The 19,242-nt window shown below is 55.7% G+C and overlaps 1 protein-coding gene across 5 annotated transcripts in view; it reads left to right on the top strand.

Annotated features, from left to right (window-relative positions):
* The window catches only part of AQP1 (aquaporin 1 (Colton blood group)), a 35,837-nt gene extending 19,768 nt beyond the window's left edge, over nt 1–16,069 (top strand). For 3 of the 5 annotated variants that reach the window (XM_081079693.1, XM_081079694.1, XM_081079692.1), the window contains 3 exons: nt 5,749–5,913; nt 6,195–6,275; nt 6,999–9,062. In XM_081079693.1, the coding sequence (XP_080935819.1) occupies nt 5,749–5,913; nt 6,195–6,275; nt 6,999–7,178 (426 nt within the window). In that variant the 3' untranslated portion in view covers nt 7,179–9,062. Of the gene's footprint in view, nt 1–5,748; nt 5,914–6,194; nt 6,276–6,998; nt 9,063–9,403; nt 9,485–15,416 lie in introns of those variants that run through there. The other 2 variants (XR_013995337.1, XR_013995338.1) reach the window with 2 other exon arrangements.
* The last annotated feature ends 3,173 nt before the right edge of the window (nt 16,070–19,242 follow it).

Below are 19,242 nucleotides of genomic sequence, written 5' to 3'. Positions count from 1 at the left end.
GACATGGGGACATAGCAGGGTGTGGCCAGGCTCTGGGATGTGGCAGATGCTCACTCGTGAACCCAGAAGTCCTGACCATTCCAGCCTCTTTCGCCCAGGCTCCCTGTACGTAGGACCAGGAGTGCAGCAGGCTGAGTACACACTGAGTCCCCTGGTTTCCTGCCCCAGGGAAATCCACAGTCTGGGCAAGATAAGCCCTATGCACAGCTGCCCGTGATATGACACAGGAGGCAGATGTGATAAGAGATGTCAGGGTGGCCAGCGAACTTCTGACCTTAGGGGAGGGGAAGGCCAGGAAGGCTTCATGGAGGAGGTGCCACGTGAGCCTGAATGTGGAGCCTCCGCCAGGAAAGAGCTTTTCAGACACTGGCTAGGAGGCCGTGAGAGGTGATGCCCTGAGAGTTGTGGGATGTGGCCAGACTGGGGGTCATGGTGGGAGGTTGGGGGCTCTGGAGGGTGGCGAGGGCTCAGGATTCAGGCCAATGTCTGACTGCATCCTGGAGGGGACTGGATTCCTGGCAGTCCCAGAACCTGTGATATCAGACCTTTAGGGGGCTCGGGCAGATGGCAAACCTCCTCTCTTTGCAGATCTTCTCTCAGCCCTACTAATTCTGGGCCTGACTGCCTTGGGGTTGCCTTTCCCTGTTGTATCACCCCTAAACTTTCCCCTTCTGCAGTTTCCTGAGCCTCAGTTTCCCCAGCCATAGAGTGAGAAGCTCCCTGTGCCACCACTTTTTCCAGGGTTCAGGACCACTCTTGCCCCCTCTAGAGTTAGGGGCTGGATGGGGAAAGGAAAGCCAGAATTTTCCAGCGGCCCTGCCCAGCCCGGCCTGCCCATGGAGGAGGGCTGGGGCTGGGTGGTGGTGCCACAGCTGGGAGGTATAATTACTGTTTCCAGCCAGAACCAGATGAGGGGGAGGGCACAGAGAGAAGCAGGGCCTTTGCGGTGAAGACTTCCCTCACATGGAAAGTTCTGAGGCTGTTTATCCCCATGAGTACCCTCAGAGCAGCCCCACTGGCTCTGTGTTGCCCACCGACACCTGGCCGTCGCCAGGCCTCACCTTGAGAAGTCCTCACCTGAAGGGCGATGCTCGGAGAGGGGCATCTCAGTGTCAGGGGACTCGCCTCTCCGGGCCCCAGCCCCCCTCTTATACCTTGGGCCATGAGCTCACTGCAGGCCAATGCCATGCCGTCCTGCGTAGTCTGAGCTCCGCCCATGCAGTGCTCCCCACTTTCTCTAGAGCCCCACCCAGCAGTCGTTCCTTCAGTATTCACCCAGCGGGGCTTTCGCCAGGCAGCTCAAACCTGTCCCCTGCCCACCCCTTGGGGACTGGCTTAGGAAACCTTTCCTGGGCACATGGGGAGCCCTCCATTCTTGCAGGCAGAGCCTCCCAGGGGTTCTTGGTTCCTGCCCTCTGGAGTGCCAAAGGATCTGGCGTTTTCCTGGTGGCTGGGGCTGCAGGGGTGGACAGGAATGTGTTGTCATGATCAGGGTGCCTGGGGCCAGGGCCTCTCCCCAGGGACCAGGCGGGCTCCTTGCCCACAGTGCTGCCCAGGGGCATAAGTGAGGGGGTCTTCAGACAACCAAGGCGCCACAGTCCAGTGGGGTGAGCATCCCCGAGGCTGAAAACCCCAACCCCAAAGATGGTAGAAGATGCTGGAAAAGGCCCCGTTCCCATGAGCAGTTCCTTTCAGCGCCTGAAATCCCACCATCCGATCAACTGTCTGCTCAGAGTAAGGAAGGAATTTTCTTTTCTTTGACTGGGAAGTGGCTGCCTCCGAGCTAATAAGCTCCTGTCATTAGGGATGTACCAGGAGGACGTCTGGCAGCTGGCTGTGCAGCGTACAGCAGGGTGGGTGGGAGGTCCTATAACAGGCTCCGTTCCACGCTGGGACCAGCAGTTCAGATGGCCTGTGGGGCAGAAATCCTACGCTCAGGTTGGTGGGTCCTGGCCGGAAGGGTGACCGTGGGTCTTGGAGCAGGAGTCCCGTGTCGGGAAGTAGGGATACTGCAGACGGTCTGGGCGAGCAGCAGGGCCCGGGCTCCCACATTGCTGATGAGCAAGCTGAGGCCGCAGAGGTGTGGTGACCAGAGGGGCTGCACAGCCGATGTGGGCAGGGCAGGGTCGTGCCCTCAGCCTCCTCCTCCCCGTCCTTGTTCTGCCTGCTGCTCCCCAGTGGGTGTGCTCACGCGCACGCATGACACACACAGGTACAGGGCACGTGGGGGCACACACGTGGGCATGGAGCACATGCGGAGCCTCTTCCTTTCCCTGGTGGGAGGGTGAGGGCTGCCCTGGAGTAAGGAAAAGGAGGGAGGGCAGGAGGAAGCCATTGTTTTGTGTATTGTTTCTTGTCAGGAAGATGAAATGGCTTCTGGGGGCAAATAAAGGGCCCTTTGAGACCCGCTGTTCTGTCTCACTCAAGGAGCCTCCTTCCCTTCTCCTGCCCCCTCCCCAGCCAGCACTGGCACCTGTGTGTGAGTGTGTGACACACAGGGACAGGGTGACACACACAGATATGCCCTCCCCTCTCCCCCCCCCACACAGCCCATCTCAGTGACAAATGAGACCCTGTGTGGTAGGGATCCTCAGAGTTAGCTGAGACGCATCTGGTCAATACATGACCAGTCTGTCTGAATGTCCCACATGGGCTGAAAAAGAGTGCATATTCTCAAACTTTGGGGTGCAGGGTTTTACGTATTTTCCTTAAATGAAGCTCGGATGTGGTTCAAATCCACCCGGTTTCTGCTATTTATATTTTTTGATTGCTTTATTCCATCAGTTTCTAAGAAGGGTTATTAAACTCTTTTAATCCTGTATGGGTTATTCAGAATCTCTTTGACATTCCGTCGATTTTTGCATCATTTCTTTTCAGGTATATTTTTTGGTGCATGAAGGTTGAGAATTTTTATAGCTTCCCCCCCTTTCTTCCGCCTCCCCACCCCACTCCAGTTCAAGCCGTTGTTTCTCAGTCTAGTTGTGTAGGACACAGCTCCCTGGCCCATGCTGGTATTAGGAGCCTTGCATTCCCCCCGGCTGAGGCAGTCTGTCGCCAGTCGTTGGTCGGCCGCTCACAGCAGCTCACGGCAGCTCTCACTGGTTGCCAGCCACTCACACTGGTTGCCGGCCACTCACACTGGTTGCCAGCCACTCACACTGGTTGCCGGCAACTCACGCTGGCCACCACCTGCCGCAGCTCATGCCGACCTCCAGCCGCTAACGGCAGCCCAGCTCCAGGGAGAGCTGTTGTTCACAATCTTAGCTGTAGAGGGCGCAGCTCACTGGCCCCTGTAGGAATCGAACCGGTGACCTCGGCCGTAGGAGCTCAGCGCTCCAACCACCTGAGCCACCGGGCCGGCCCAAATTTTTATAGCTTTTTGATAAACTTGTCATTTAATCATTATTTAATAAATCTCTTAATGTCTAAGGAAAAAGAAAAGGTGGGAGTCATGCCTGGATACGTTCGGCGACACACAGGTACTGCAGACACTGACCTGCAAAGATACACAGAAGCACACAAGTGAGAACCCAGAGGCACGTGCCCATGTAGGGGTGACATCTGTGTGTGGGCGTGTGACAGTGAAGCAATTAGGAGAGGATTCCTAGTGGTGGTGCTGGTGGTGCTGGTGGTAATGAGTTTGGGAGAGGAAGGTTACCAACCCATGTGGTTCTGAGCAGTCGGTTCTAAGGGCTCTGGACAGTCCGGAAGGGACATCCTGGAGATCCCCAAGCACATGTCCCATTCCTGTGACTCAGAGCACGGCGTATGGCCCCAGGCCCTCCTGCCCTGCTCACTTTGCATGAAAAGTGGTGCCTCTGGAGAGAGCAGGGGCTGTGATGCTCAGACCTGGTTAAGAAATGGGGGAGGAGATGAGCTCGTTCAGGCAACATCTGTCAGAGGGGTGGGGTCGGGATGGGGGGGCAGAATGAAGCGGGAGCCACTTAGAGCGATGGCTGGCTCCATTACTCAGCGTGGAAGGGCTGATTTCAACACGCCTGCCAGCTAGCCATTAGGCCCACCCTGGAGAGCAGAGGAGGCAGGAGAAGGAGCCTCGAACTTCCCGAGCGCTCAGACACAGAGGGTAGTGGCAGGTGTGAGTGTGATGGGCATCTGTACAAGCGGCCCGGCCTCACCAGCCTTGCCTCCATGGAGCCTGTGCCACCACCAGGCAGGCCTCACGCCCATCTCCACATCCCTGTGCAGCAGGGCCCCTTCCCTTCTGCCTGTACCCCAGTCCTGGGGGTAAGACGAAAAAGAACCTGAACAAAGCCACAACTCTCTGATCCCTCCTGACCCTCCAGCCCTTTCTAAATGCCCTGAGACAACCCCCTTTGAGCCCCTGGCCACTCTGAAGAGTGGGCAGGGAAATTTAGATCTATTTTACACTTGGGGAAATTGAGGACCAGAGAGGGGAATGGCCAGCAAGTTGGAGAGTCAGAACCTGAGCACAGGGCTCCTGCCTCCAGACCCCACCTTGGGGTGATGAGAACAGTGGGCATTGCCCAGAGGGCTGGCTGAGCCGAGGGTGCAGCTCTGGTGTCGGCCAGGAAAGGCCCAGAGCTGGGCCTGCACACAGGGCAGGGATGTGAGTCACTTTCCCTGTGAGCCAGGGCTACGGACAAAGGCGGGAAGAGAATTGTTCTTGTAAGATGGCCTCAGCGTGGCGCTGAGACAACCACTGGGGGCTGGAGCAGTGTTCCCCCACCTCAGATTCTGCAAAATACCTTACTTCCTTGGATACACTCCCTACATTCAGGATAAGACTTCAAGTTCAGGCTTACTTGGACACACCAGCCCTACCTGGGAGAAGGCAGCCCATGTGGCCACATCCAGGCATCTTTGAGAATGGGCCTTTGCTGACATGGTCCAGCTCCCCTGTGTGGGTGCACCTGGCCCCTGAGAAGCCCCACATGGGGGAGAGAGCAGGGGCTCCCTGGGGAGGGGGCTCCCTGGTGCAGTGCAGGGGGCGGGCTCCAGTGACCTCACGGTAGCTCCCATTTCCTTCCTTTTCCATGAGTCATGTTACTAAAAGTGGCCCAGGAACAAGTGGCAGCCAGACGGTGGTGGCTGGGCCTATGTGGCCATAAGGAGGCAGGGGGCTGGGCCGGGGGGTGGGGATTGGGGAGGGAGGGTGAGGGGGCAGACAGGAGGGCAGGGCCAAGAAGAAATGAAAGACACTGGACCAGGTGAGAGACAGACAGGTGGGGAAGGAGTCAGAGGGTGGGGGCAGTGAGGGAGATAAGCACAAAGGAGAGAGGGACACAGCGAGCAGGGCCAGCTAGCTGAGCAGGACCCCACCCCCAGCTTTGGGAGTCTTCGATGCAGTGAGGGATGGGGTAGAATGTTCTGGACTTTTGAGGCATGAAGCCACTGGACCCTCACACCCATTTGCTTTTCTTCTTCTATGGCTGTCCGTGACTATCGCCCATGCCTGGGCCACACCCCTCTGGTATGACCTTGGTCCCCCAAGGGTATGGCCTAGGTGTCCCTGGATGCAGTGGCCCCACCTCACCCCAGGTCTCTAGGCGAGTGCCAGAGCCCAGCTGGTGTTTCCTCAATAGGTCCAGGAGGGGGACAGGTGACCAGCTGCCACGACCAGCTGTGTGTGCAGGAGCTGGGCCTGGCCTCCTCTGGGCTCTGAGAACACTGAGGGCCTGGCCCTGGCTGCCTGGGCCTGAGAGCCCTGGGACCCAGTCAGTCCCCACCCGCCTGCTCACCAAGCCTCGCTGTCCGTCTCCCCTACAGCTGGCCCCCGGTGTGAACTCCGGCCAGGGCCTGGGCATCGAGATAATTGGCACCCTGCAGCTGGTGCTGTGCGTGCTGGCCACCACCGACCGGAGGCGCCGTGACCTTGGGGGCTCAGGCCCCCTGGCCATAGGCCTGTCTGTGGCCCTGGGACACCTGCTGGCGGTGAGTAGGGGTCCTTCCCAGGTGGGCGTGGGGGTGGAGAGGGCAGGGCCAGGCCGGGGCTGTCGGGTGCCCTGTCATGGGCAGTGGAAGAAACCATCCACTGGGGTCATTCCAGGAGGGAATCAGCTCTTTGGGGCTGGGGAGCTGATCCTGCCCAGGAAAAGGAGGCGGCCAAGCCTTGACCATCTCCTGGGTCCGTGTGCCCCTCTCTTTCTGACTGTCTCCTCTGTGTTTTCTCTCTGTGTGGTCACTCTCTGCCCGCCTGCCCTTCCCCCTCGCAGATTGACTACACTGGCTGCGGTATTAACCCTGCCCGCTCCTTCGGCTCGGCAGTCATCAGCCACAACTTCAGGGACCACTGGGTAAGGGGGTGCAGGGCCGTCTGTGGAGTCGGCGGGAGGCTTTGGTGTCTGTGGAAGGACCTACCTACCTGACCTTGCGACATCCTCTCCCATTGCTGACACTCTGGGAGGCAGCCGGGGCTGAGGGAATCAGACAGAGACTTGAAGTAAAGGGCCGGGGTGGGGGGTATGCCTCTGACAGCTCAGACCTGCCCCGAGTCAACCCAGCAGCGAGGCCTGAATCCTGGTCCTGCCCTTTCCGGCTGTGCTTGACCTTGGGCAGGCTGCTGGCCTGTTTGCTGAGCTGTGAAGTGGGGGTGTGGTGGCATCTCCCTACCTCCCAGGTTGTGGGGGTGGGGGGTAAACGGCCGCACCACCTCCAAGCTGAGTGCAGCATGGCGGAGTAAGAACTCCATGGATGTGCCTGTTCTTTCAGTTGATGTTTCTGTTCCAGGCCGGCCTTTTACCAAACTAGGCTCTGTGGCCTTCCAAAGCCGGGGTGGGGCAGTGGCCACCCCAGGAAGGGACCAGGCATGCTGAGCTGGGCTACCCAGAGGCGAGGAGACGCCCACCACCACAGTCCTGGCTTGGGCCAGCTGTGGGGGGGCTGGAGTCAGGCTTGCAGTGCAGCATTGTCACTTTCCAGGCATGGGAGGTGGGGTAGCAGGGAACTCGGGGGAAGTGTCCTGAGGGGCTTTCGGTTGGCCCGCCAGACGGCCTCTAGCACGCCCGCTCCGTTCCTAGATTTTCTGGGTGGGGCCCTTCATCGGCGGAGCCCTGGCCGTGCTCATCTACGACTTCATCCTGGCTCCGCGCAGCAGTGACCTCATGGACCGCGTGAAAGTGTGGACCAGCGGCCAGGTGGAGGAGTATGACCTGGATGGGGACGACATCAACTCCAGGGTGGAGATGAAGCCCAAGTAGAGGGGGCCGGGCCCTGGCATCCATGTGGGGTGGGGGGCAAGGGCGGGGAGCGGGCGGGGAGGGGTGAAGTCCATATTGTAGACACTGACATGCTGGCCACAGTCACTTCCCAAAGATCCGTGGGACTTGCGCGGCCAAGCCTGATGTGGGGCTGTTTCTATCACTTTCTTTCTCTTTCTCTGTTTCATGGCCTCGGGCCTTCCTGGAGACCAAAGATATACCACTCACCCACTCCCTTGAAGTCACAGAGGAGGTGAAAGAGAGGGGCCGCCCTGATAAGTTGTCCCCTCAGAGTGTGACAGGAGGTAGGCCAGAAAGTACCCCTCATCCCAAAGTTGCTCACCAACTCCCCTGTCGCGGGTGCCTGGGGCTCCACCATCACTGCTTTGTGCCTTTGGGCGTGGCCCTCTTTCTTATCACATGCACTTTGTCCCCAAGGGCACTTTGAGGGGGAGAGACCCCAGGAGGCACAGTGTTAGGGGCAAGTGGCAACAAGCTTTGTCCTTGCCGTTTGGCTACCTTCCAGGGCCCTTCCTTGGATGTGCTGCGTGAGCTTGGGGTCGTCCCTATCTTAGGGCCTCAGTGACCCCATCTGTAAAGTGGCAGGGATGGGGAGAACTCTACAGGTCTGAGGCCTCTCTCTAGGATTCTATAAGCATCAACACACCATGGGTTCTGGAAGATTTCGTCTGGACCAGCACTGCCTCTTCCACGTGGCGGGGCTGCCCGTGGGCGTCTGTGTGAATGCGTGTACACACACATGCAGGTTCCAAAGCTTCGAGCGACACACAGACCAGCCACGGGAGGTTTCCATTCCTGGGGGAGCAGGTCAGATCCCTCTGCAACGTCTTCACCAGACAGGTCTGCTGCTGCCGAGCGAAGGCTGTTTAGAGGGCTAAGGAGGAATGCCCCTGTTTCCTCGTTGAGTTTCAGTTGGTCTTTGCCACCTGTCACTGCCTCATCTTGCTCATTATTTGGTTCTCCACTTCCTCCTACCAGTGTAGACACAGGTCTCTGTTACACAGGCGTGTGTTTATTAAAGGGCAGTTTGTTGGCCGAAGCTCCAAGGCCGGGGACAGATGACCATGATGCAGGTCGGCCCCCAGAAGCAGACGCCCTTGCTGGTCCCTCCGGGGTTTCCAAGCCCCCAGCTGATGATGAGTGGGGAGGAGGAGCAGATCCCCCCTTATTGCTGAGCTCCTGGTTGGAGGCATGTGGGGCAGCTGAGTGACCTGCACAGGCTCCCATGTGACCCAGGCTATTGCCTTCCCCCCTCCCTCACTTGGAGGGAGAGCCGGCCTTGACCTGCTGAAGGATCTGTGGCTACAGCCCAGGTAGTTCCGAGCGCAGAGTCTGTTTCAGGGGCAGCTATTGACATAGTCCATTCAATTCCACCAAGTCCAGACTAGGACCCCCCAAGTGTCTGTAACCACAATGGTGACAGAAACTGAGGCACAATGCGCAGATCTCCAGAAGCAGCAGGAGGACCTAGAGGCCCTTAACAATCTCTGACCCATCACAACATCTGCACAGGGGCTTCTAGCCCACTTAACAGATAAGGAAACTGAGGCCCAAGGTCCCATAGCTAGATCATGATTTGGCCAGGCCTGGCACCCAAGGCCATGGTCTCTGGCTCCTCCCTGGACCAGGACACCGGCCCCTCCCATCCCTAGCTTCTTGGTTTCTGCCTGGGCAATGGCCAAGGGCCAGGAGGGCTGAGGGTTGTGCTGGAGGGGAGGCAGGGCAGACCCACTTCCTGCCCAGCTCTCGCCGCTGTACACCAGGACCCTGCTTCTGTCTGCTCTGCATGTATGTCTCTTTGGAATTGGAATTTCATTATATGATAAGAAAATAAAGGAAAATGACTTCTAAGGTCATCCAGGCTTCCTGTAGTTTTTCTTCTTTCATCACCGTGTTTCAAAAAGGATCTCTCGGTCTGAGAGGATATCGGGGCCCATTCCTAGAGACCCAATCTGAGCGGGAGCCACTGCCTGCCCTCCTGCCCCAGGACTCCTGGTCTCAGGGGGTGGACACAGCCCCAGCCCAGAATGCCATCTGAGGGATGTAGGGTCCTGCCCCTAATAGGGGCCATTTTTTTGATTCAGGGAACGGAGGCAAGCAGGATTGAAGCGGGACGGCCCCATCATCCTCTCTGCTCTCTTCAGAGCAGGGCCCAGGTGTCCCTCTCCCTGACCCTCCACTCATGTTTCTGATTCCACCCACAGCTGTGCTGGGTACTGGGACCAAGACTTTGCTCAGGACCTCAGTCCCCTGGGGGAGCCACTCGCCCATCGGAGCCAAGTGAGGTTGGTGCCAGGAGCAGGTGCTGCGTAGTTGACTGGTGAAGGATGACAAACAGAAGCTAAGAGACGAAGGGTGACTTGGTCCCTGAGGCTTTGTGGGCTCCTCGGCTCCTGAGGTCACAAGCCACATTCAGTGAAGGACTTGTACTTTCCCCTGGAGAGGTCTGTGGCTTTTGTCAGAGAAGACCGGTCAGAGTGGTCTGGCCTCTGCCTCGAGGGTGACGGGGAACCCTGAAAGGACGCCTCTGCTCCTGCCTTTCTACCCGCCCCCGTGTAGCCCCAAGGCAGGTGTGAGCTGAGAAAGGCCCTGTCCAGGCCTCTTGAACTCACAAAATCTCTCCCTACTCAAGCCTCCCCCAGTGTGGGGGGCACAGCAGGTGTGGGTGTCCTCGTTCCACAGAGGGGAAATGGGTACTCACAGACATGCCCCAAAGTCTCAGGACAAGTCTATGCCAAGCTGACACTTGGACCCAGGTCTCTGGTACTCCCCTCATGCACATACATTTCGGGTTAGTTTCTCAACGCAGGGACAATGACATGGGGAAAATGACTGCCCCGTAATGGGACAGGCTCTGTACCAATGGGCAGGCTTGCACCTTCCATGCAGGCCTGAAGCCTGGGAGGCTCTGAGAACCATCAACCTTCTGGAAATCACCCTAGACCACACAGGCAGGCGTAGGCTGAGCAGGGAAGGCGTGAGTGGGAAGGGCCTGGCACCCCAACACTGGTCGTAAGAGACAGTTCCTGCCTCCCTCTGGTGGAAGGCTTTGGCTGATGGTGAGGCAAGGGGGCTAGGCAGGCCCAGGGGACTAGGTTACCCCAGTGAAGCCTGAGTCAGTGCTGTTCAAACAGGCTTTCTTCTTCCAGTGTGCACTGGGTCACTGCAAGTGGCACCTGGGCAGTCTCTGCCCATGCAGATGGCCCGTGCACCTTCCAGATTGAGGACAGGCTGATATGAATGAGATCATGATATCCAGACTATGGGAACAGCATATGCGTTAGCCCACTGCAACCCAGGCCCAATTGTGAGCATGCACTGAAGCTATCTTTCACAGCCTTTCTTGGCTTGTCCCCTTATCTTGTCTCATCCACCTCTCTCAGTCCCCACTATGGGCCCTGGCCACCCCCACCTCAACCTCTGCTCTTCCTTCCCTACCCACCCCTGGCCATTCTAGGCCAGAGCCTTTCTTATTTATTGTTTGGTTATAACTTCAAGAATCCTAATGCCAAGAGACAGAGCCTGAAGAACAGGTAGGTGAATTGGTATTTCTTGAGCATTTAACTTCCCTGGGACTTCATATACAGTCTTTCTAATCTTTATGACATTGTTGGAAGGTGGAGAGGACTCCCCCATTTATAGAGGATGCTGAGGTCCCTGAGGATTTTTTTAAGGCCTTTGTTTAAGGCCACACAGCAGGTTGGTGGCTTCATTGGAAGCTCTGCCTGGCTTCAAAGATGGGGCTATCTCCACTATGTGCTGGTGACCGATTTTGTCATGCCCTCCACTAAGTTTAGCTCTGGGCCTGCTAGGTGGGCAGGTGTGCTCTGCCTGTAGGGTGTTAAGAGGGAGGAGGAAGGGAGGAAAACAGCTGGCTGAAGGGCTGTTCATTCCAGCTGGATATGGTGTCTGCTGGAGACCCACTGACACCACCACCCCAGCTGCTCCCCTGGCACTGGCCCCACCACAGCCTCTCCAGGACCCTCCAGTCCTGACTGCCCCTCTGTCTGGCAGGAAAAAGTCTGCTAAATTTGTTCATCCAGAGGTTTTCCTCTCTCACCAGAGTATATGAGAAAGGGAAGGGCAATGCTGCACGCTGAGGAACACTAATGCACTATGAAGGGGCTTCAGATATCCATTCAGGTCAGGAGGAAAAAGCTTTGCAATCAGGTTGTCCTAGACTCCCTGTCTCTTACCATCCTGTAGGTTTGGTGCTTCAGGTATCCCGTCTCCCAAGGATCATCCCTGACTCTGCTCTGCTCATGTTCTGTTCAGCACAGAAGAAAAGGTTTGGGGGAATTACTAGAACTAGAGTGGGGCTTCTCGAGCAACCAGAGCCCTTGTCAATTTTGTTCATCAAACTTTAATGGAGAGAGTAAATTTCCTGGAAGAGTCCATGACTCAACCTTTATCCCCCAGCTGCTAAGCATTCAGGCGACTACACATGTGAGGTATTTTGGTGGGGGTAGGGGGCACCTATCCCCCCATCTGCTGGGACCACACAACATGTTCCTTGCTCCACTGGATTCCCTTGTGGTCCTGAGATGTGCACACAGAGGTGGTTCAGCTGGCCCGGAAGGCTGTGCCCTCTGTACTTGGCCCAGAAGGAAGCAGGATGTAGTCCACCAGTTACTGACTCCTAGAATATTTGTGTCTCCATTAAACTCACGAGAGCAAAACGTTTTGCTTCCATAACTGCCCCACCTGTCCTGAGGCCTCCTAAGAACCTTGGCCCAAATCACACGACTTTCCAAAGCCCTTTAGAAGGAACCTCAGCCAGAGAGCCCTGGGATGAAGTTCAAATCAACCTGATGTTGCCTTTTAGCCACACATATATATGATCTCAAGCATCAGGTCAATCATTCTTGGGTTTCTAAACATCCAGGAATCCCGGATCCTCGTGAGCCGTATTTCCCTTTCTCTTCCATGCTCCTCTTCACAGCCCTGGAGAGGTGCTGAGTGGTCCATGGGAGAGGAATGGACCTTTGAAACTACTGTGTACCGGGGTTAGTCAGCTGGTCAGACAGAGATGCCATGAAACCTTATTGGGTCCTGATCCCAGCAAATTCATGTATCTAGAAAGCTCACCATGGGTTCAAAGAGGGACAAAAATGAAAGGATATGGGTGGCTTAAAGCAGCCATTTATCACTGGGCTTCAAGGGCCTTTTTGGAAATTGGTAGATGAGTGGAGGGTTCTTTCCCTTTTGGGGTTCCCAGGCTGATCCTCAGTATCTTTGGAACCAAAGTCAGGAGCCGGTCTGGAAAAGCACTGGAGGGACTAGTGCCAGGGGGCCCCCGCCCTTGGCGTGGCCCGGCCACGTGCTGACCCATTAGGATTTTTCCACCACTCCTGTAGGTCATACCTTCACTGGTCAGGAGCTTCTCAAGGAGGGGGATAGTGATTAATGTTTTATGGACGAGCTGCTGGGCATGACACCTTGTTTTCTTTAGGTTTAGAATACAATGAAGACGATGAATGGAATTTGCTGTGAGCTAGGGGCCAGGGCAGGGCCATTCTTGGGGGCCAAGGACCCACAGGTGGTGCTGTTTACTGTCCTCAGTGCTGACAGTGGGGCAGTTCTGGAGGTAGGGAAGGCGGTTGTATACAGCGCCATCATCCCCAGTCCTCATTAGGTAGTTCCCACCCATGCTTTGGATCCTGGTGTGCCACTGGTGAAGGGTACCCAGAAATTTAATGAGCTTGTTCTGCGTAGGTAACTGCCTCATTCCAATACAATTCCATTCTCTGCATATAGGGTTTTGCTTATTTTTCTGTTCTTTCCAGTGTATTGGTGGGGAACGAGCTGAGCGCACAACCGACCTTCAGCCACATGGGTCAGTACGGCCTCATTGGTTCCTACATATTAAAATACTTCCATCTGTTCTGAGATCCTCAAGTACCCTGCCCCCCCCCCACTGGCCTCCCTGGCTACCCTGCTCCTTCTCTAGTCTTTGTCTCCCCTGCCTCTCCATAGTCCAGTCTTGAAGGGTTAACCCTGTCCTCAGCAGGGGCCTCTGGGACCTTGTGTGATACCACAGTTGTGGGGCAGTTCTGGTGGATTGGTGCCCTGTGTTCAAATGGCCATTATGTATTTTACACGTCACCTGGGGGTGGGAACCAAAGCATTCAATTCATATATATATATGAGAGGTGTCCACCAGTAAGGTCCAAGTTAGGAAAAGTGTGTGTGTGTGTGTGTGTGTGTGTGTGTGTGTGTGTGGTGTATCTGCACGCATGTGTGTGTGTGTGTATATGTGGTGTGTGTGTGTGCACGCATATGCACGAGTGTCTATGTGTGTGAGTGGCTGGTGGAGAACTTAGTCCTGTAATACAATATTTGCACTCATCCTCCAATTTGTCCTAAGGACCCACCCCCCAGTGGTTCTCACTCCTGGGAGAGCCATGGCACAGCTTTGTAAGGACACAGACCGAGGGCTCTGCCAGCTCTTGCAGCCTAGCCCATGACCCATCCCTGCCACATGGTCAAAGGCTAGAGAAATGTCATCTGCCCACAGTCCTGTCGTTACTAAGAGAAGCCAGCGCCAGGTGACTCGGTTTGCCTGAAGCCAGCCTGCGCCTGTAGAAGAGCAGCTTGACAAGCCTGGCCTAGCTTGTGTTCATTAAAAGGAAGCTGGCACACATTTTTCTACAGGCTCCTAAGTAAGCCAATAGGTCTATAATTGGGAGGGAGAAAGGACTGTCTTTTGAGAGGAAAAGAATGAAAGGGAGAGACACAGAAAGAGAGAGAGACCGACTCACAGTGAATTCAATAAATGAGCCCAATCCAAAAAAAGGCAGGCCCGAAGTTAATAAAGATGAGAAAGTTCTCCAGGATGCGAGCCTTGAACATTTTTAAGTGGCCACGATATTCCTGGCACCTGATTTAACATGAGCTTTATTTATTTATCATCATTTTTTAAACTTAGCTTGTATTTTGCATAAGGCAACTTGAACAGATATAAATAACATATGCCTTTAAAGAACTCTGATAGAAAACCCAAACAAACTCAACCTATAAAACCAATAAAATTTTAGTCATCTACCGTGTTTCCCCGAAAATAAGACCAGGTCTTACATTACTTTTTGCTCCAAAAGACACCATTAGGATGTATTTTCAGGGGATGTCTTATTTTTTCATGTACAACAATCTACATTTATTCCAATAAATACAGTCATGTCATCGTCTTCTGGAACATCGTCATAATGTAGTAAATGTGTCCGTCTGGCTGACGATCTTAACTGGGGCTTATTTTCGGGGTAGGTCTTATTTTCGGGGAAACACGGTAAGTTTGAAGTTGACCACTGAGGGGGGTGCTCATGTCATAATGTATTTGGAATATCACCTGGATAAGTGTGTGTGTGGGGGTTAGGGGGGAGTGAGATCAGGCCTACGAAGTAAGAATCAATGCTGTCTGAGTTGACAGGGTCTCCTGCCTGTCAGCTGATCACATGACCAACTCACAACGTTTGCGTTGTTTGAACTCCAAGGACACATGCCTGAAATTGAGCTTGAGATGTTGAACAATGTGAGGGCACTTTATCCAGACCCACAGAGCGGACAGGCATCTGATGAGTCCTGAGCAGCTGATATTGAGCGGCCTGCGGGGAGAAACAAGTTCCTTCCAGGGTGGAAGCCCGGCTCCCTTCTCCTCCTTGCCAGATCAGGTCTCCTTGCTTGGCTACATTACTCATGAGGTGTTTTTGATTTTGTTGTTGTGTTTTGGGTCTGTGACAAGGTTTTTTTCTTTTTTTCCCAATGCGAAGTGCCTACTAAATTATACCTGGGCTAGGAATGCTGCAACCTCTATTTGCATGTGTCGTGCTTCCTCAGCTAACATTCCTTGTGAAGTTAGGCCCTGGGAGGTGAGTTCCATGTGCAAGAAGGTGCAGTGAGAAGGAAGGGAGGTAGTTTTCTATTTCCGTCAAATCACTGACCGAAGCTGGCTTTGGAGGTAGCCCCTCTCATAGCCACGGGGCACATGGCCCTTTCATTTCCACAGGCCTCCTGGCATGTGCCACCTGCCAAGCGTGTACCTGTCGTGCTGAAATAAGCATTCGTGACTTCCCGGTCTGGCATCCTGTACATCCACGCACATTTCTGGGTCTCAGCAGCAAAGTCAGGGACACGCAGACACCCCTGGTCCCCCGTACCTCTGTACCCCTTTGTCTCCTGTCTTACTTTCCCCTCTCTCTCCTCCTCTCTGCTTCTCTACAGACTTGGGGAGTGCGCCACACCCTGCAAGAGGGTTCCTGAGGTGAGAAGGACTCTGTTAAACTCCTGGTGAAGTTCCAGAAGTCACGGATTCACCTGGATCGTGACTGAGGGCCCAGTGGCACCTTCCATCCGAGACGAACTCCAAGAATTTCAGCGGCTGGCCGTGACCTCCTGGGTGGGGAGGAGCAAAGTCATCTTCCTCCAGGAATGTGGGGCCTAGAGACACCAAGCCCAGGAGTGCTTCCATGGGGCCCAAGGCTTCAGTTCCAGAAAATTCTAAGGGCTCCAAGCTCCCTGTCCACTTCTCTCCTCCCTAACTATGAAGCCACCCCAGGCTGCCCTCAAGTAGATTTTCTAGAGTGAAAATCCTAGAGAGTTAGATTGGTAATGGAGTTTAGCCTCTACATGTCTGGCTGACGCCTGAGTGCATGGGCCACCAGTGAATGGGCGGAGGTGAGTCACCTGCCCTCTGTGGTCCTTGCAGAGTGAGAGCTCCAGCTCCTGGAGCTGTTGGCTGCTTTCCACAGGTGAAAAAGCAGGTTTGGAAAGCACATCACCCTCTGGGAGACAAACCATAGTAGAGGCTCTGACAAGGCCTGCAATGAGACACTCATTTATCTGAGCCAGAGTTCAATGAACCTATGTGTCCACAGAACTCTTTTGGAAGTCACTCATATCGCTCCTTCAGAGGACTGGTTTTCTACAGAACACATACTGTAAATGTTGGCCTGGGAGCCCCTTAGCTTTCAGATTCCCCTATTGAAAACCCCAGGGTGGCTTGGTTTGTCAAAACCTCTCCGGAAGGCAGGTGGGAGAGGAGAGGGTGAGAGAGAAGTGCAGAGTGAGGGTGCCCGTGGTGTGGGAAAAGGAAAGGCAGAGTGTGAGTGTGTGTGTGTGTGTGTGTGTGTGTGTGCGCGCACGTATGAGAGAGACAGCTGGAGGGAACTGGGGAGAGATCGGGTGAGAGACAGAAACAGCCAATTTTCAAGGGAGACAGATTACAAAGGTTGTGAGATAAAAAAAGAGACAAAGGGAGAGGGAGAGGCCTGGGGGTGGGGTGGGAGGACCCTCCTCTTTGTAGTGACTCTTCCTCGGGCCCATCACTAATTAACGCCACCCTGCTCTGTCCTGCCACCCCGGGGAACTTGTACGGGAGCCAGAGGCAGGTGCCTGGTACGTCCAGAGAAGGCCTCCAGGAAAGGAGCCTCCGTGAATCATTGACTGGCCTTCCATTGCGCTCGAACCAGCTGGGGCTAGCGTCCCTGCCAAACTCCTGGGGCCGTGGGCAAAGGTGGCACAGGATGAGGGTGAGGCCAAGCTGAGCCAGAGCCTCACCGGGGGTCTCCAGAAACAGGAGCAGCCACAGTGGTGAGGACAGGCTCAGCACACCAGGATCCCCTTCCCCCAGGGCCGGTAGCTAGGCTGGGAGTCGGGGCCAGGGTTCTAGGCCAGTCTCTGCCGCCAACGTGATGTGGCACCTTGGGTGAGTCCCCTCGCCTGTGCACCTCAGCTTCCCCTTCCGTACAGTGGAGACAGAATCTGGGAGTCCTGAAGGGCCCTCCCAGGTCTAGGATTTTGCTCCAAAGCTTTTCAAAACCTTGTACCTGGAAGCCCCACTCCATGTGCTATCCTTGGGGTCTTGTCACTCACACTCCAATTCATATCTCTGCAGCTCTGTCCCAATGCCACCTGGGCTCTCGCTTGCTCAGCTGTACTGTGGGGGACACACAGAGGCATGCAGGCCTGGGGTGTGTCCTGTGACGCTCCAGGACACCTGGGGAGCTCTGACACCCCCACGGCTGGCTGGGATCAGGTGGGCCCAGCTCTTTTCCTGTGCCTCTTCTGCACTGTGGACGCTGGGGGCCCCTCTCGCAGCTTGGTTTCCCTATAGCACAGCACTGAGGAAGGCTGGCACTGGGGCATGGCTGGCTCTCACTGAGGCGAGGCGCTGGGCGCCCGCATTCACTGCCCGCTCTGCCCTGGCTACGGGCCCAGGCCCGGTCCAGCCGCCTGCCCTGCCCAAGGGTAGGAGGCCTGAGGCAGCACTGCCAAGCCTGGTCCTTCTCCCTCACACCTGGGGCTCCTTCGGTGGAAATACCATCTGTAGCCTCAGCCCAACTTTGGGGAAGCCAGAGAGGCCCCATCCCAGGGCTTGGCACATTTAGGGGGACCCCTTCCAAAGCCCCACCCTTTTCGTGCTGGCCACTTATCCCTGTAGGCCCCCAAAGGCAGGTTCTGGGGCTTTAAGGATTGAGGAGGGAGATGGGAAGGGCGCAGGTGGGGCTCATTAGCCGCCAGGCTGAGTAGAAGCTGCCTGATTCCTTGGATGAACTGCGATAGCTGTGGGGACCTTAGTGCCTGCGTATGAGGACGCTGGGACGCCAGAGAAGGGCTGGGGGGCATAGGGAGTTGAACGAAGCCCCTAGGTCCACACCCCCGCTCCCATTAGAGAGGTGAGAAACTGAGGATAGAGATGGACCTGCCCTGAGTTCCCTGGGGGCTCAGTCTCAGAGCAAGGACTGGAGCTCCTTCTGCTGCCGCCTGGAGCCCACTGTGGCTTGCACGGTGAGTACCCAGGGCGTGATTGCCAGGTCCCCTGCTCTGAGCACAGTCCTCTCAGCTGCCCGCCCCACACCTCACTGGTTACAGGGAGAGGGAGACACCTGCTGAACAAAGAAGAAGAGAGGAATGGGGTGTCTAGGGAACCCAGGCCTTGCAGTCTTGACCCCAAGGGGCAGCCAGGGGTGCTATTTACCCAGGAACCACGTGGAGGGAACACGAAGTAGGCAGAGAAGTGGGCAGCAGCAGCTGAGGATACTGCTGGGGTGGAGGCAGACCCCGGGTGCTCGGGGCAGCTCCTCAGGCTCCGGGCTCTTGGTGCCTGGACTCTCAGGAGGGATCTGGGCTTCGGGTCTCAGGCTGGAGTCTCATGCTGGAGGCAGAAGGGAGGCTGGACCCCTAAGAGTGGTCAGTGAAGGGGCAAGGGGAACCCATGTGCAATGGCCCAGCCATGTGTGGCACTGTGCAGGAACTCTGTATATACTGCTTTGCTTGATTCTCACACATGAGCTGGAAGTTAGGGATTCCTTTGTTCATCCATCTGAGACATATTAACTGAGCTCCTACTGTGTGCCAAGCAGTGTTCTGGGTACTCGGTATTGAACTAAACAGACAATGCTTACATTTTATAGATGAAGAAACTATAAATCCGAAAGGTTAGGCAACCGATTCAGAGTTGCACTGCTACAAAAGGCAGATGGGAGTCATAGTCGTGGTCTCGGCCCAAGTTCTCTCCATATCGGTAGGTTGGGTGCAAGGGCAGTGTGGTGAAGTCAGGGAACTTCCAACTTCCTTGCTGCGTGGGGGAGGGCAAGTCACCTCCCCTGCCTGGGATCCCCTCTCTAAATTTCCTCTGGAATTGCTTCTGGGGGCAACAAGAGAAATTCAAGTTTTAAATGGGGACAGCTACGATTTTTGAGCAAGTTCTGTGCTCTGGGCCCTAATGTGTCCATGGGGAGCCCCTGAAGGTCCTCGGAGTGGGGGAGGGGCACAGCGGGGCACGGCAGAGCACCCCTGATCTCCCCCTGCCCTGGGCCCCTCCCAATTTTCCAGGACCTCTGGTCCTCAGGTTATCAGGGGAAGCAGCTTTGGACAAACAGTAGGGGCAGGCAGGGACACAGGGACATATGGTTTAGAAATAAGGGGGCTGGGAGGGGCTGAGCTGGTTTGGGTGGGGAGGGTGAGCCGGAGGGAGAGGCCAAGAGAAGGCCTCTGAGGACATCCAGCCCCTCCTTGCACTCAGCACCCCCCCACCCCACGGACAGCA

The sequence above is a fragment of the Rhinolophus hipposideros genome (assembly GCF_964194185.1).
Source record: "Rhinolophus hipposideros genome assembly, chromosome: 18".
NCBI classification, from domain to species: Eukaryota; Metazoa; Chordata; class Mammalia; order Chiroptera; family Rhinolophidae; genus Rhinolophus; species Rhinolophus hipposideros.
The sequence above is the reverse complement of the archived record's forward strand: the minus strand, read 5'-3'. Positions and strand labels throughout refer to the sequence as shown.